The sequence below is a fragment of the Ammospiza nelsoni genome, chromosome 2 (genome assembly GCF_027579445.1).
Source record: "Ammospiza nelsoni isolate bAmmNel1 chromosome 2, bAmmNel1.pri, whole genome shotgun sequence".
NCBI classification, from domain to species: domain Eukaryota; kingdom Metazoa; phylum Chordata; class Aves; order Passeriformes; family Passerellidae; genus Ammospiza; species Ammospiza nelsoni.
This window is the reverse complement of record NC_080634.1, coordinates 81,266,636-81,285,006: the sequence shown is the minus strand read 5'-3', so window position 1 is coordinate 81,285,006 and position 18,371 is coordinate 81,266,636. Positions and strand designations below refer to the sequence as shown.

At 37.0% G+C, this 18,371-nt stretch overlaps 1 protein-coding gene across 3 annotated transcripts in view; it reads left to right on the top strand.

The window, feature by feature from the left end:
* NALCN (sodium leak channel, non-selective) overlaps positions 1-18,371 on the top strand; it is a 222,706-nt gene that overhangs the window by 114,248 nt on the left and 90,087 nt on the right. For all 3 annotated transcript variants that reach the window (XM_059493793.1, XM_059493794.1, XM_059493792.1), the window contains 3 exons: positions 1,710-1,841; positions 7,833-8,000; positions 12,425-12,616. In XM_059493793.1, coding sequence (XP_059349776.1) covers positions 1,710-1,841; positions 7,833-8,000; positions 12,425-12,616 — 492 coding nt within the window. The remainder of the gene's footprint in view (positions 1-1,709; positions 1,842-7,832; positions 8,001-12,424; positions 12,617-18,371) is intronic.

Below are 18,371 nucleotides of genomic sequence, written 5' to 3'. Positions count from 1 at the left end.
GGAAATCAAACAAACAAGATAGGAGGTCCACATAATTGAACCAGTAGCTCTGGACAAAACTCAGAATTGAAAAGGAAGCATACATGAGATGGAATCAGGGCCAAGTGGCCCAGGAGGAGTACAAATACCCTGTCTGAGAGTGGAGTTACAGGATTGAATCTGCCATGACATGGAAGGCAACAAGAAGGGCTTCTACATATAAGAGAAGCAAAAGGAAAACTAGAAAAATGTGAGCCTGCTGTTGAACGGATTAGGAGACCTTGCAAGGCAAGGCAGTGGCATAGAAATGGTTGAGGCCTTTTTCACCCATCTTGATAGGTTAGACTTACCCTCAGGAATCTCAAGCCCCTGAGTTTTGGGAGAAAGTCTGGAGCCATCAGGAACAGCTGAACAAAACAAAATACTCTTCCATTGTGAAGGTGGTCAAACAGTGGAACAGATTGCACAGATGGGTTGCAGAGCCTTCATCCTGCAAGATACTCAAACACTAACTAAACAAAGTTCTGGAATACCTGTTCTAGCTGACTGGGCTTAAGCAGGCAGCACCAGACTAGATCTCGAGTCTCTTCCAACATAAATAATTATGTGATTATGTGTACATAAATCAGTACCTTTTTAGGGAAAAGATGAAAGGAGGCAGAGTTCTTCTAAATTTTTAGTTCTCTTTTCCCTGAAATTTTGTTAGGCATTCTATATATAAACTTAGGAACAAATTAAAATGGCCTTTTCCACTGTAAGTACCAGTTACACACAAATATAAGGAACCATAATGGTACATAACTTACTCGTATTGAAAACCTGAACTGTATTATTATTGGAAATGTTTAAAACAATATCAATATTAGTGAATATTTTTTAATGTAAAATAACAGTATGTTCTGTTTTGAACAGAACAGTATGTTTAATAACAGTATATTCTGTGTTTGACTCTAGCTTCTACTGTGGCTGACCCAGTGAGGGAAGTGGTTAGGCTTTTAGGGTAAATCATAAATTCATGGTCTTTGTGATCAGTGCTTAGAAGTTACTTCTTTGAACTTCTGCATATCAGTAATGTTTTAGCATCTCACAGATGTAAACTCCTGGACACTGCTCTGTGCCTCTCTCTCTTCTCTCCTCTGTGCCTGCAGCAGCAGTGACACGAAGCATTAAGTACACATATATGTGAATTATCTGTGAGTACTTCATAGCTCATAGGCTCGGATGTGTATATCTACTGTATGTAGATGTGTTTTATTCATTTAGGCAATAGTTTGACATCAGGTGAATCCCATAAAACATGTTTCTTGAGCAAAAGCAGTGCACAAGATAGAAATTGATGTAACTTTTTCCTGAACAATAAGTCATTGAGATTTACATGAATAAATCATAATGCAGGAGTATTGAACAAGGCCAAATGACTAGATAGATGTGCTCTTAATGCTTTAGAACATACTGAAGTAATGAATATCATATTAAATTATAAACCTTCAGTAAGAAGTCAGTTGGCAAAGAGAAATTAAGAAGTACCAAAAAGTCTCAAAACCTACACATGTAAACCAGTTGAAGCAATATATTAAAACATATTTTAAAGCTTAAAACATTAAAATCATATAAAGAAGCTTTGGAATAAGATATTATTTTAGCTGACTATGTTTTGACAATCTAATATAACTTTAAAATGCACCTGGTTTGACTCCTTTTGATGATAACATTTACTTTTTCTTTTGTAGAAAATGATGAGGTCATCTGTGTTTCATATGTTCATACTAAGCATGGTTGCTGTCGATGTGATTGTTGCTGCTAGCAACTACTATAAAGGAGAAAATTTCAAGAGACAATATGATGAATTTTACCTTGCTGAGGTGAGTATGGTAAAACGACTATCTGGGTAATTTTCAAGATAAGCTAAAGTAAAAAATGTGATTGTCAAGAACATTTTAGTGTGTAATTTTTTATTCCCTCAAGCATTCCAAGAATACTTTGCTCAGTTTTTCAACTTCCTCTGTCTGACAGTGGCTGACAGCCCTATCTTACAACCTTTTGAAAGGTAATTTCCTCAAACAAAATGTTAGTGGTAGTGAGCTGAGGCTTAAGGGTAACATCTGCTGGCAATGCATGGCTGCTGAGTTGCTGTCTTTTTCTTGCAGGAGTGTAACAGTCAGAAGAATTTAACTTTAAAAAGATCACAAAACATTGTATTTAAAAATATAATATAGAACTTCTTCCTAAATAATCTTTATTTATATAAAGATTATATACTTAGCTGCCAGAAAGTCCCTTAGCATAACCAAAATAGTGTTACAAATAGTCTGGCTTCAGCCATCACAAGAGTACACCACCAAAATACCCATTTATGCAGTCATGAATTTTGCAAAGGAGGAGTCTGTTAAGTGCTCCTGAACCAGTTAAGTTTAGCTACAAGTGACATTCTGACAGGGAGCCTGCTTGAGTCATTAGCTGATCAAGGATCTCACTGTAGAGCATGCACTAGACATCCTAGAACCTTGCCTGGATTGGGCACATTTCTCCTTCATGCTTACTGCACTTTCCCTGGCTTCAATAGTTACACAGTCCTTTGGAGCCAGAGGGGTCACTCTTAGGCTAGAGTGAATGATAGCAGAATATTCTTTTTTGTTTCTCTGGTTGTGGTTGTTGTGTAGTTTTCTATGTCTAAATATTTTTTATATTCCGACTCACATGCCCAGCTTTAAGCCCTTTAGTCCATAACAGTACAATGCTTTATGAATCTCCTTTTTTAAGGAAGATTGAATTGATACATATTTTTATCTTAGTTTTAGAATTTGTATTTGATCTCTTAAAATTGTATGAAGCTGAGAGTTCACCAGTTCTAGGACAGAAATGAGAGCAAAAAAACCTGTTAGAAACAGCAGCAGAGTACAAACATTTTAAAAAGTGCAGATTATAAAGACAGCAGTGCTGCATCATTCTTCATTGTCTCTCATGATGCTGGGGATTGCTGGATTTTGTATGAATATTGAGTCAATGTTGACACGGACAACAATTACAAGAATAATTGTGAAATGTATTGTCTTTATCTCAGGTTCTAAGACTATTTGAAAAACAACATGAACATGAAAATTATCTTGAACATAAGACATTGGAATAAAACCAGCAAATGCTGAGTTGTTGTAAAACACTCCACAATCTTAGAGTAGAACTGAGGGAAACTCATTTTCATCTCCATCATAGTTTAACCCCAGCCAGCAGCTCGGCCCCATGCATCCTCTTGTTCACTCTGCCGCAGTGGGACGGGGCAGAGAATGGTCATAGTAAAGGTGAGACAACTCATGGGTTGAGATAAAAAACAGTTTAATAGGTAAAGCAAAAGTCATACGCACAAGCAAATACAAGCAAGGGATTCATTCACCACTTCCCATAAGCAGCGAAACCATCTCCAGGAAAGCCAGACTGCATCGGCCATAACAGTACCTTGGGAAGACAAACAGCATCACTTTAAATATGCCCCTCCTTCCTTCTGCTTCCTCCAGCCTTATATGCTGGGCACGATGCCCTGTGGCATAGGATATCCCTGTGTTCAGTTGGGATCATCTGTCCTGGCTGTGTCCCCACCTCCCAGCTCCTTGTGCATGCCCAGCCTGATCACTGGTGGGGTGAGAGGCAGAGAAAGCCTTGACTTCACGCGAGCACTGCTCAGCAACAGCTGAAACATCCCTGTGTTACCAGCACTGTGTCGGGCACAAATCCAAAATAGCACCATGCAAACTATGATGGGGAAAATTAACTCTAACACAGGCAAATCTGGAACAATATCCTTGGCTGGAAACAAATAATTAAGTCAACATTAAAGCCTGAGACCATGAACTCTTTACAGCAGGCATTTTTGCTTTGTGCCCAGGATACAGCAAGTAGAGCCTGGATTCTTAACAAAATAACATTAATTCTATTTATATTCAAAATAGGGAACATTGCATGTCATATTTCTATTTTGGCTCTGAATATATAGTATAATTATGCTTTTATTAATCAGTGCTAGAAACAATCTCTTCAACATTTCAAGTATAAAGTTTTCAGGTTTTTTTTTTTTTCAGTAGAAATACTTACCAGGGTTTATTCAAGGTGAGTCTATAGTGTAGATTGTCTGTGTCTGTCCTATAAGCAATGCCCAGTTTTCTCTAACAATACATTTTTCTCTTTCTGCATAGCTTAGATAATTGATTTCTTAGTGAAAAGGTTGTCAGAAAAATCATTTGTTTGGCTTTTTACATTTCCAGGTATATGAGGTAAAATATTCTGAGATAGAGAAAGGTGGGATTTTTTTTTATTTGTAAAGCATTTCTTATGTCCATTTATTGGATTTCCTGGTTTTATTTTTCATTTTTTAAATCCCACGATGCTTTTACTAGAGGCACTATAAAAATCAAACTAACAAAACCCTAGTATGTTATGGAAGGAGGAACAAAGTATCAGAAGAGCAGAAGAATAAAAAATCCCAAGAGAGAGAAAAAATCAATAAGCTGGTGTCGTTTCCTATTTGGTTGTTGTGAAACTTGTTTTTTGTAGCACAAAGAGTGTACAAAGGAAATATTTTTAAGAGCCTTGAGGAAGCTGAATACTCAGGCAATGCAGATTATTCTACAGTGTTTGTTTTCTTGGTGAAGACTAGTTGGAGCAGGATACACTGCTGTTGCTCTGCCTTTTCCATTAGAGTAGTCTACAGAAAGCTTTCCCTTCAGTGGGAGCTGACTTGAGCAGCCAACAGCAGTGAGGATTCACTTTGCTAAAGGAAATAGCCAGATAGACTACAGCAAGCATATCTGGCTTTCTGATACGTTTTCCAGAAGTTGTCTTGGAAGCTGCTGGCTTTAGGAGAAGACATGTCTAATAAAATATCTCACTTGGTTCATCCTGTGTATCACAGGTTGTAGTGGCCTAGAATTGCAGAAGTTCATCCACTTAAACTCAGTGGGCAAATCTAAATTAATGTATTGAGATGCCCCATACCAATAAAGGAAACCTATTTTCATTGTTGGAAAGGAAAAACAAACTTATGAAGGAAAGGCTAAACAAGAAGATAAAAGGAGTTAATCTATACCCAGGTCCCATTGTTTGCATAATTTTGTATACCCAGTAGCAAATAAGAGGTTCTGGCAGGCATTTCAACTTGTATGCACCAGTCCTGCAGATTAATCAAAATTTTAACAGGATGACTCAAAACCCCAGTGCAGTATCCTGGAAAGAGTAGAGCTTCAAACACACTAATTTTTAATGAGAATGCTGAATTTAGGTGCAAAATACATAGACAGAAGAGTGATGTATATTGGTTTTTATATGGTTCTTCCATTATCATGTTACATACTAGCTGTCTAATTTGAGTTGCATACAATTTCTACAAATACTGTCTGAATACCAGAATTCAAAATCAGGTGCTCCTTTATAGTTTCTCCTAGATTCCTTTTGTAACCTGTCCCCTTGCACTGCTGCCTTTGGGAGCCTTTGCCCTGTCCTAGATGAAGGAAGGATTGAATGCTCTGTCTGATCTAGTCGTGAGGGAAGCGTTAGAGGTCTGTGCCCTTAATCCCACTGATCCTTCTTGGAAGAATTCTTATCTTTCCTGGCAGCTTGATAACCTTTCAAGTAAGACGCAGTAAATGAGTTTGTCGCGGTTGGATGCTGACTGATAGTGAGCTCTGCCTCTGCCAAAAAAAGGTGTTGAGTGGCTACTAGCAAAAGGTAATGTTGGTGACAGTGGAATTAATACCATAAAGCTTCCAGGTGACCAAAAGGGACATGACTATCAGGGAAATGGCTCATTTCTGTTAGCTCCTCTTTGGCCTCCCCAAAGCAGAATTGGCAACATAGTGAATGGAGGGTGACTGCTTGGTAACTGCTTATGTGTTACACCTGTGTTTTCTGCTCTGGCTTCTGAGTTTGCTTTTGCCTTCTCTCCACAGCAATGAAAGGAATTATTCCAGCTTTTAAAATACTATAAAATTGTATTTCATTTCACACCTAACAAAAAGTTCTACTCAGATATTCTGAATCTTCTCCTGTAATTAATTATAAGGAAGGAAAAAAATACAAGCTCTGTCAGCAGGAAGACAGGTGTATAAATGTAATCAGATGTTATGCAAACCATTTGATACATTTTTAAATGCCAGTGGTTTGAATTCATTTGACAAGTATGTGAAATGCAAATTATCCTGCCCACACATTTTTAGAATAAATTAAAATACACTTAACATCATATTTGTAAGTCTTGTTCTAATAGGAAGCCTATGTGCTCTGAAGTTTGCATGTGTGTATTTAAATGACATTGTTATTCCACCTGCTCTGAGTTGAATCCCAGCTGTTTTCTAACCACTGTTCCATTTTGCCTAATTCAATGGCCGCCTTCTTATTTTAGGACTCAGTTAGATGTTGTGTCATTAAAAGTGAGCTTTACTTTTAAGTTTTTTTTTGCTAAAACATTTTTCTTGTGTCTTAGAGATTTTCATGTAAAGGAATAGTCTCTCCAAACCTGGCTCATTGCTCTCCTAGAGCTCTTTGAGATCCCAGAACACAGGCTGTAAAACTGGCAAGATCCATTTGAGGATAAACGCATAAATGTGTCCCTACACTCTCTGGCATAAACTTCAGTGTTTAATTTCCATCTCCACTCCTGCTGGTGACAGTCCTGTGCACATAAAATACATGAAATTTTATTTAGCTATCTCACAACCTCCCACTTTCGTGTTGATAAATATATTTTTGATGGACTGCACAATTTAAATTTTTAAGGCAGCATCCCAGAGATTTTCATTGTCAGGGTCAGGATTAAAATCTTAGTCTCTAACGTTTTTATCCCTTGCCAAATTCAGTAGAGCTCATGCCCCACAGTCAATTTGTCGTTCATCTTAACAGACTTATAATGCTTGTCCTCAAAGGAAATTTAAGTTATATTTTCTTTATTTCTACTGCACTTTGGAAGTATTAGTGGCAATTAGATATGAGCTAGTGTTATTTTAGGGTCTCTTTTAAACCTCAATGTGTGTAAAGGGTCAGAGAGGAACATTTCTGAGTCACGGAAAAGCATTTCCATTGCATATTCTGGCTGTTGGAAATTGTGGAAGAGAGCATCTCAGAGTATATACAGTGGTAAAATAAGAAGGCAGATGAGGAAGTGTGCCTAGCCAGAAGGATTTTTGGTTGTGAGAGAAGTAAGAGAAAATAAATCTTGAAAATGTACACCTATGCTTTTGTTCAAACTGAACATTATGCATTTTACTGTGCAAATATTTCAAGAAAGGCCTCTGGAAGAATCCCAAAGTCATTCCCTACAAGTAGATTTCTTCCCCTGTAACTTGCCACCATGTCCAAGTTCTTTAACATCATTATGAAAATTAACTAATTCTGGACTGACTTTGAATTTCCTCTCCAAAATTTGTTTTGGATCCTTAAAAACCATTACCTCTTTTCTACCTGTTTTGGTTGTCATATTACTATGGATGTTTCAGAAAATTGCAGTAGCAATTTCCAAACTTTGGTGTCTCTCTTAGATCTCTTGAAATTCTTCTGAAATCTCATACGTATTGATTCATATTTTGAAAAATTCATGTTATCATATTTTCTTTTTTTGTATATATAAAGTGAAAGATCATCTGGATGATCTTCATGCTTTCCAAATCATGAAATCTACCTGTCTGTGTTGAGTGTATAAAATTCTATGAAGTGAAATCTATTATTGTTTATTCTGTTTAGAATATGGTTGGTTTTATTAAATATTATGATCTTTATTTTTGCCATACAAAGCCCTGATAGACATCATGACATAGAAACTTCTAATTTAACTCAGTTTTTTTATTGCATCTTTCTTATTTTATATATCCATCTAGGTTGCTTTTACAGTTCTGTTTGATTTAGAAGCTCTTCTGAAGATCTGGTGTTTGGGCTTCACAGGATACATCAGCTCATCTCTTCACAAGTTTGAGTTGCTGCTTGTAATTGGAACCACTCTCCATATTTATCCAGACCTCTATCACTCTCAATTTACATATTTTCAGGTATGATCAGCTACTTTTACTTTTTATCCTATATACCAAATTAAAATGTTACCCATCCACATTTCACACAAATTTAAATTTCCTCACAGTATTGAATCATTTTGAGAATGACTTTAAAATAAAAAAAATCTCTGGTTTTAACTATGTTCATTGGGTGGATTTAGAAAAATAGCATTTTTTCTAACTTTGCTGAGAATTCCTTTCTGTTATCAGTAACTCCCATTTCTTATCTGAGCTGCACTGTTCATAAGTTCTGGTTTGTTTCTGAGTTGTTATTCACTGAGCCTTGACCTAGGACACAGCTGTTTACAACATCACACTCCTATTGTGTCCACCACTACTTTCCTGGCTGCTCTCCCTGCGGCCTCAATTCACTTGCTGTTGTTTCTCCAAATCTTCATCTCTGTGGCAGTCACATGCTAAGATAAATTACTGTGAGTCTTCTGAGAAAATTTCTTCAGAATCATCCTAGACTTGGGTTTTTTAGCTCTCCAGCCATTCCGTATCTAGATGGAGTGTGAGGCTCTTCTTGCATTTTCACTTGGGGGAAGAGCAGGAAAGAGAGACAAAAAAAGACTGATTAATTCTGACTTATCATTCTGACTGATTCTTCTTGTCAGCCAGCCCAACCAATTCCCCATTCATCCTTCTTCAAGTGCTTAGGGTTGATCCAGTTTTGAGAGAAAGCACTGGGATTCATTATGAGTTATGTTCCAGAGTGCAAAAGAAAGGGGTTTTTTAAGGATATAAATATTAAAGGATTTATATCTGCCCGTTATTCAGCAATGGGTTGGCATGGTGAATAATACTCAATAGGGGAAAATAATAAATCATCAGACAGTGTTCTGTCAATAAATGTTATAGTGACACATATTGTCAACATGAATACAGCATGGGGGAAGCAGTCTCCCCAAGTGTGGGTTGAAACATAAAGGCCTTTTCAGATTTCTGCAAATGTCATCCTCTATTTTTTCTAAATGGTTCTGCAAACCTTCTCAAGAAAGCTTTCAGGATGAAAAAATCTATTTTGTTTTCACCTGATATAATTTGAAGCCTTTTAAGCCATTATAGCTTTGATTTTGCTGTCCAAATATGTAGAATGTTGTTACTCTATGCAGCATGATGCATCTAAAGTGCAAGGAAGGATGATATGTCAGGAGTAAGCACTTGCACAGCACAGGGAGCGTAGCTGGGAGCTCTCAGTTAAACCAGTCAGCAATTTAGTTAATAATTGGTTCATATTTAATAGGATGTAGTCTGCTTATGACTGGTCGTTTCTTTGTAAGAGTTTTCAGCATATATTATGAATATTGGACTAAATGGATGACATCATCACTAACTCATGGGATTGAAAGTATGATTAAAATGTAGGCAGATGCTGCTAATAAAATAATAAGTATTTTCTTTTTAATGGATTGAATTAGTTTAGTGGAGAAGTGATGGTGGTGATGTTTGTTTTTTTTAATTAAACCGTGCTAGCTTTTATGACAGATAATTTCAGGATGTGATTTTTTTTTTTCCAAAATATATGAAAGACATACATTTTACAAACAGAAACACCTGGTACACTGAAAGATTTGGGTTGTATTTGCAGTCCAATCACCTAGGAGGTGAATAATTAGAAGGTTGCAGAATACCTTTGAAGTCAGTCGTGTAAGGTACATGCCATACTCCTCCACAGTTAAGTTCTGGGCAAGTTAGATAGCACATTTTCAAATCAACCAAGGTCAAAATGCCTTTTTCACATGAATACATCTTAATGTTAGGCAGATTTCCAGGCATTTAGGTATTTGTGATGACAGCGTAAATGTGTTCCTTGTCAGCCAACAAAACAGATTACTGAAAACAGAAGTCCTTCTTGACACATTCCAGGATAGCAAGCAAGAATTATTGTTTGGGTTGTCTTCCATACATTTCAGTTTGCATTATTCATTGGTCTATATCATTACCTTTTGCCAACACATCACTCAGTCTTTACTACATTGGCTACTGTCCACCCTCCCACCTGTCTTCCTTGCATTCACTGTGCATTCATTCAAGATGCTTTGCAGAGCCCTCTGTGAAAGACTACAGCAAAGGACTGTTATCTAGCTATATCTGTAGGACATAAAATTAGTGAAGAAATAACAGATTTTGCATATTGTTGCAGATATCTGTAATGAACCAGCATAAAAGGGATATGTTTAAACAGAATTTAACCTATACTGGACTAAAGAGATGGTATTGTATTTGTGCTTGGGGAAAATACTGCTGAGTCATTTTCTGAATAACTGTCATCCTTTGCAGGAGATGCAGACATTATTTGTAAGAGAGCTGTGGTTCCTTCTTTGTATTATTAATTTTGATTTGTTTTTAATATATTTTTTATATTTAATCCAAATAATGCATCTTCTACGGCTCCTAAATATAATACAATTTGCAATCCAATTACACAAAATGCATAAATTCATTAGAATGTACTTTTGCTAGATTCAGTTTGTTGCCTAATGAAAATAAATGAAGAAACCAAATAGTATCAATAAGATTAGTGTGTGGCTTAAAGGTCAATTGAAGTTCCCCAAAGAAAAGGGAAAAAAGTAAGGCAAATAATTGAGTTTATCTAAAACACCACTCAGAATGCCAACTAGTATGAAATCTTCTTCCCACTGGGGTCTATGTTGAAACTAGTATTGATGGGAACAGAGCTAACATTTACAGCTTGTAAGTAAGAAGGCACCACGTTTGCATTTTAATAGTACCTGGAAACTCACTCATCTCACTATCTGTCTTGGTAGTCAGTTTCATGTACTCAGATTATATGCAATATAGTCGTGGTACCAATATGAAAGAAAGGACTTTATCTCACCTTGTGCTGATGTTGTGAAAGTTAAGCTGTCTAGTGTAACCTCTGAATCTAGGAGTCTTTTTTGCCACTGAAGACAGTGGATGCTTATCCCATCTCACATGAGGGCTCTGGTATGTTTGGAATAAGTGTGTCTCTTGAGTTGACTCTCTCTTTGTCTCCCCCCACCCCTTTCTTTGGTAGTTAAATCTAGATGACAAGCATATTGTGCATACCTTACAAATAGGTAGGGAGATAAGCTTCATGTGAAATCCAAAGGTGTGCACTATTAGCAAGCTACAGGACTACAGTGAGCTCACTGTATGAACAACTTCTGTCACACTTATTTTCTTTCCAAAAACAGCATGGTAATTGTATTTGATTTGTACTTAAGGTCAGACACTAATTACACTGTAATTCCTACTTTTCATTTCAATATGATTCTTGTGATACCTTGAAATAGAGACCCTTTTTCTTCCTAAGAACTGCAGAATCTCAGTTGCCCCATATGTTGTCTTGAGCAACTAACGTTGCTGCCACTGCCTGTTGTTGATACTGATGTTCTTGTCACAAGTCAACATCAATGGCAGAAACAGGAGAATCAGAGTTGTCAGCAGCTCTTTCAAAGTAGACTCAGCAGTGAATGGGTCAGGAGTTCCACACAAGATCAAAGTTTTGCTGCCAGCACTGAGAAGTGTCAGATATGTCAGGGGCAAACAATGCTGTTCTGAGAGGCTGACTTTCTTTCATACTGAGAAACACGACCCAAAATTTCCCATGTTATGTATAATATGAAATAGCAAAATATGCTCATTACCAAGTTTACTAGGTTATATAGTACGTAATGCGAAACAATTTTGCTTCAGGTCAGTGAAACGGAAACATGATGTGGGGAAGAAGACTTGGCAGTTCTTTATGTGAATATGTAACCTGATATAGCAAACATCATAAAATCAGAGAAATCTAAGTTAGAAGCGGCCTTTCAAAGCCATTTCATTGAGCCCACTGCTCAAAGTAGAGCTTTTGTCAAAGACTGTTCAAGACCCTATCCTTTTCATATAAGAATGAAATTTTAACAGTGATGATAATCAAACTGGAGCCATTTACCTTGCACTTCAGTAGATTCTTAGTTGTTAAATCTAGACTGATGCACTTTGACTCCTACCTGGAGGCATTCTTATGTTTGGTAACACACTGTAAACCTCCTTTGGTCTCTAATTTCACATTACATTCATATTTAATACTTGTGGTGTGTTTTGTCTATGTCTTTGTTCCCATTGTTACCCCCAAAACCAGCTTCACCCAATTGCATGTCTGTAATGACTTCATGATCACTGAGTTGACTGCAGCCTTGGAGACCCCTGGGCTCCTCCCATGCCTGTACAATCATCCCATGCCTGTATGCCTCAATGCTGCTTATGTTCCTGGTTTTGTGGTTTTAACCTAACACACAATTTGTCTTCTATTGCAAGTGGTGGCAACTTGATTTTATTGGTCTACGAGGCTTCAGGTCCCTTTTTGGCCATGAATGTCTAATATTTTGAAATTTTTTGATTAATGTGATAAATAATTGATACAGTTGCATTTTTCTCTTTTTTTGCAGGTTCTTAGAGTAGTTCGGCTTATAAAGATTTCTCCTGCTTTGGAGGATTTTGTGTATAAGATCTTTGGACCAGGAAAAAAACTTGGAAGTTTGGTGGTATTTACTGCCAGCCTTTTAATTGTAATGTCAGCAATCAGTTTACAGATGTTTTGCTTTGTGGAAGAACTGGATAGATTTACAACCTTCCCAAGGGCAAGTATAAAAAGCACTGATTACTCATTGGATGTCACTATTTTCTTATCATATTTTCGATAAGAAAAATATTGTAAGATATTTTTTTACCAATTGATGGCAGACTTGGCAGTGTTTGGTAAATGATTGGACTCAGTGATCTTAAAGGTCCTTTCCATCCTAATGATTCTGTGATTCTGTTGAGTTTAACCTGGCCAGTAGAGTTAAACATTCCATAGCCACTTGTTCAATCATCCCCCTGCAGTGGGATAGAGGAGAGAATTGCGGGGGGGGGAAAAGTAAAATTTGTGGGCTGAGATAAAGAAATTTTGGTAGGACAGAAATGGAAGGGGAGACAATAATGATACACGAATATACAAAATCAGTGGCTCACAGTGCCGTTGCTCAGTATATGTTGGCTGATGCTCAGCCAGCTTCCAGTCTGCAGCCCATAACCAGCTTTCCCCTAGTTTATATGGTGACCATGGTGCCATATGTGATGGGATATCCCTTTGGTCATTTGGAGTCACCTGTCCTACCCCTCATAACAACCTCAGCTGGTTCACTGGCAAGGTGAGAGGCAGGAAAGGCCCTGACACTGTGCAAGCACTGCGCAGCACCAGCTAAAACATCAGGGTGTTATCAGCATCATTCTCATCTTAAATCCAAAATATAGCACTGTGCCAGCTACCAGGAAGAAAATTAGTTCTATCTCTGCCCAAACCTGGACAGACTCTATCATATTTCTTATTATATTAGCAGTCTTCCTTTCCTTCTGAGAAACATGAAGCAGTTTATCTCCATACATATAGGTTTTTAAAAATTGTATTTTCTAGGTGTAATAGTCGCCCTGTAGTCCTTCTGTAGTGAAAACCATGTTTCCTTGCGATGTGTATTCTATTTCTGCTGTCAAGGGAACACAGAGAAATTTTGCCCATGCACTGTGATTATGACACAGCACAGCATAGAGCTTAACAGGACTCTGTCATGTAACAGGAAGAGAATTGATGTCCACAGGCATGAATATAGCCAAGAATTTATATAAAACATGCATACACATGATTTATATCTTCCTATTATTAAAGTGGTCGTTCTTGATTTGTACAAGAATGCTTGTTTTACACAGGGTTATAAAACCTGCCTGCATTGACAAAGTAAGTGTTTGCCTTTTGGGTATAAATAATGGATATTTATGGGCATTACATTAATTCAGAACAGAACATTGAAAATCAGTGGAAATTGAAGCTAATGTATTTGTTGAAGCACACTGTTCTGAATGAAAATAGTGCAATTTCTTTAATACTGGATTAGACTGGGTGTACATGGATTGATTCCAGTAACAATTTATTTGTTTCTGTCATTCCAGTTTGGTTATCCAATGTATCTATTTTAGTGGAAGTGCATTGCTTGGAACAATTAAATAACAATGAAGAAGGCAGCCTCAAGGGTTATGTATTTAGTGAACAAAATGGCTAAACAACAATTTGTAATTATCAAGCTGAACTTGATCTATGGGAAGCTGGCCATCCAATGTGGAACAAAAAATGCCTACCCACAGGGAATAATGCAACACCATGCTTTCTATTTTGGAAAACATGCTTAGAAAAGCAGCCACTAGAATTAGATATTCAGTATCATTCATTAAATGCTGAAGAAAAATAAAATAAAATAAAACTTAAGCTTTCCTAATTAAGTCAGGTCTCTAACTCAGGTGATATTACCACCATATTCTATTCTCAGTTCCCATGTACAACTTCTGAAAAAAACTGCAGGTTTCAAATTACCATGGAATTTTGTTCTTGAATTATTTTATTATTTATGCAAAATGTCAGTGAAAGTCCTGAAAGAATAATTGCAGTATGATCAAAATAAGACAGGATTGCCATCATCTTTACATTTTGACTAGATAAATTGATATAAGTACCTGAGAAAGATCCACTTGCAATGCAAAATGGCCAATTTATATCAATATATTAGTAAAGTTTTGGATTATTTTGAGCATTTTAGTCTGCTGCCATTTAAGCTTCAATAAAGGCCTCTAGCATATTGAATTTTAACAGGAATATGTAAATACTAAATACATGATTAAAGAGTGAGAAAATATTTTTGCCAACAAATTATACAGTGTTTTTACAAACAGGACACGTCTTTCTCCGTCTATTTTATGACTTAAGTACTGTAAAAAGAGAAGAGCTGTTAACAACCATAGAAGAGTGTTACAGCTATACTGAATTGAAATGTTTTCAATATTTTTTTTCATATGATAGCCAGAAGCATGAGTCCCTCTTTTTTATTTTTTCATGTATTCAATTCACCTTGTTATATTTGTTTCAGAAGCGTAAAATTTACAGTATGTGGTTTCTTTTTGTAGTTTTATAGTAAAGCATCTCTTATTAGGTTAAAAGTCAGTGAACATTTTGTACTCAAAATTGTGATTGATGGTGTGAAATGGTGGCATACCTCTGAAGGAGTTTGTCTTCCTAGCAAAGTCTGGGACTTCTCCAGTTTTCTTCCCTGAAGAAAGATCACTGAATCAGTTTGCAATAAGACAATTCTCATTATTTTCAAAACATAACTGAAGACATGCTATATAAAATGTGAGATGATGTTAAGTCTGCAATACCAGAATTTGCTAAGATAAATGATAAGGAGCTTACCCTCAAAGAGCAAACCTTAAATAGCCAGGACTGTTGCTGTGAGTTTTTCAGTTAAAAATACAGGGAGGACAAGCATGATAACAAAAATGGTGACACTAAAGGCTAAATTTTGAGTTTCTACATTAAAGTGCTTTCTACATTGAAACAGACAAAACCTAAAATCATTTTGAAACTAAGTGCTTTATAAGAAGGCGCAGTATGGGTTTTGGAACAAATAGACCTCCTCCTTTTGCTAATGCCTCTAAATTGCATGTTTTCACATGGTTTCCTGATGAAAATCAATAGGCACAAGGTCACTGTTGCCATAGCTACTAATTTCACCCTTCTTTTGGCCATTACAACTTGCCAAATGGACTGGCTTTCTCTCTAATGCTAAGTACAAAAATATAGATGTTTGCTTTACTGTTTTTAACCATCTGCTATCTCTTATTTTTGCATGTCTTCTTGGGCTCCACATATTGAGCCATGAGGAAGGATGGGGTGGTGGGGCCCCCTGAAGAACACATAGGTGTAGGGTGGCTGCTAAGAAAATTCACTGTATGGAGAATGAAACACACTGTTAGTGTCTCTGACTTCCATGCCCTTGTTTCTTTTGAAGTTTGCAGCCTTGTGCTGACTGCTCTGTCTCAATTTGCAAAGTTGGGAATGCGGCCCTTCTTTTAAATGGGTCAATACAAGATGAAAGCCAGGCTCAACTAATCCCAACAACAATTCCCCAGTTTTCACAAAAGCTAGTGGCTCCTAGTCTTGACCTTGAAAAAAGTTCATGATGTGAGATATTAGTTCAACCTTAGCAACACCCATGAAAAAAAGATGAACAATGCAGTCTTAACTCTCTGATTCAGTTAAAATCTCAGTATCACTGCCACATTTTTAAAGGATGGCTACTCTTCTTTAGGGTGTTACTCAGTCCTTGTGACTGTGTCAGGAGGAAAACCTAAGTTTCTGCTGGTAGGAGGATGTTGCAGCAATGTCCTAAATCCCATTAACTTAATTTGCAGAAGCAATCCCTATGATTGTAGAACTGCTTCCATGAATTAGGCCAGTGGAATTTGGTCCCTAAAATTTTGTGGGCAAGCGCCAGTTACAAGACAAGTGCATTATAACTGTAAGTAGTAATTTGTGTGGCACCACCTCTGTAACAGTTGGACAAGATGTCAGAAATGGCACTTTGGCTCATATATTCTACTAAACCTTTGCCAATCTTACACTATAAATAAAAAGGTAGTTTGACTTCCATCATCAAAACAGCTCATTAAGTAATAGGGCATAAATACCCAAAGAAATTGGCAGTCTTTTCTATAACACAAATTAATTCAGAAAATCACCATTTGCATAAATTTCTGTCTCGTCTTCACAGATGTTGATTCTGTCAGCTAGTTGCATTTCAAATTAATTTTAAAATAAACAGTGGGAGGTACACCTTTCAGCTAAAAATAACTTGCTCCAAAGAAGATTGCTTAGTGCAAAGCACATATTCATTGTGCGCTGCCTTATTTACTTAAACTAATGTTTTGAATTCTACTGGAATTTAACATCATAATAAAATGCTTAAATTATATTGAAAGGCCATTTTATAAAACTATATGCTTTACTGACAACTGGTTTTGATGGAAGATTAGATTTTTATATTTAATTAATATCTTCTCCATTAATCTATTATTAATGTATTAATGACGAGTCCACAACGTAGACTGAAGCTATTTTTATAACTTAAAGAATTAAGAAATATAAACTTCAACAACTGAGTAAAATATATGTTTTTTTAAAAAGCAGTAAGCTGTGGTAATTAAGTGTGATTCAGAAGAAAGGATGCTGCACTAGTTCAGTTGTCCAGTCCCTCAGGTGTTTTTAAAGCCAGCATTGGGGTGTATTATTTAATGTAGTGCCCACCTTAAGCTTCAGCAAGGAGTGCCACACTAACCAGGTATGATGGCCACTGGCAGTGACAGCTGCCTGGTTTAGCTTCAGCTCCCCATCACATAGAGACCTGGGACATGAGAAGCAGCGCTGAACACTGATGGGGTCCTTGTCTTCTTCACCCTAAAGCACCCATGGCAGATCTAATGGAGGCTGAATTTTCTGCTTGTTTCATGCATGCTCAGCTGGCTACAAAAGGCCTTTCCTAGTTCTCTGTATGTCTTGCATGGGGAGCAAATGATTCTCTAATAAGGAAAAGAGTACTAAGAGTTTGTAATTTTGCACAGCGTAGATTCTGTGCACATGGCTGGGAGGGGACACTCATTTGAAGGGTGGATGTGTCTGCAGATTGGCAATGTGCTGGTTAAGGACAAGATCACTGGCAGAAACATAAAGCAGAGGGCACTGTGCAAATTTCAGGCCTTGTGCTTGGCCTCTCCAAATACTTGACATACTAAACACTTTAACCCCCCTAAAGAATTTACAGAAAAGTAAGTTGCCAGCATTTTTCTCTGCTACTTCTAGTTCATGGTAGCCTTTTTCCTCTGTGGGATCTGCATCTCAAAAGAAAGCCTAGGACTTTACATTTGGTCAGGATGGTTCTGGTGTAGAAATTAAAGTCTGATGTTTAACTTCTCTCTGAACATGTGTGATTTCTCATTTGGATGCCTTGGTCTGCTCCATGTTCATCTCAGCTTCATTTCTCTTAATTTGGACTTGTAGGTTTAAGCATCTCTGAAAATTTGATTAGTGTGAATTCATTCTGAAAAGCAACTGTAAAAAACAACATTCAAACTTCTTGGTCTTAACCTAGCAGGGTGTTTGTGCTTCTATCTGCTTCAGAGTGCCACAGAACACAGCAGCAATAAGAAAACAAGTTGGACTTTGATGAGGGGCTTTTTTGTGTGAGTCAGCAGGCAAATGACTTACAAAACCCTCAGCAGCTAAATGTTTGTGAACCCTGTAACAGAGCAAAAATTCATAGTTCTTCCTCCAAATATAGAGAGGCAACATGATTCAGTTTCTGCACTTCAAAATATGTATTATTCAAACCAACAGAGGAGAAAAAGCTTTACTGCTAGGATCCTTATCCGTGGTCAGTGAAACAATGGACAGGCAGTATCGGAGGTCTTCTGATACTGCTTAGTACCTTCTGCCACTTCTTTTCTTCTTCCATTCTTCCAGCAAACTTTCTCCAA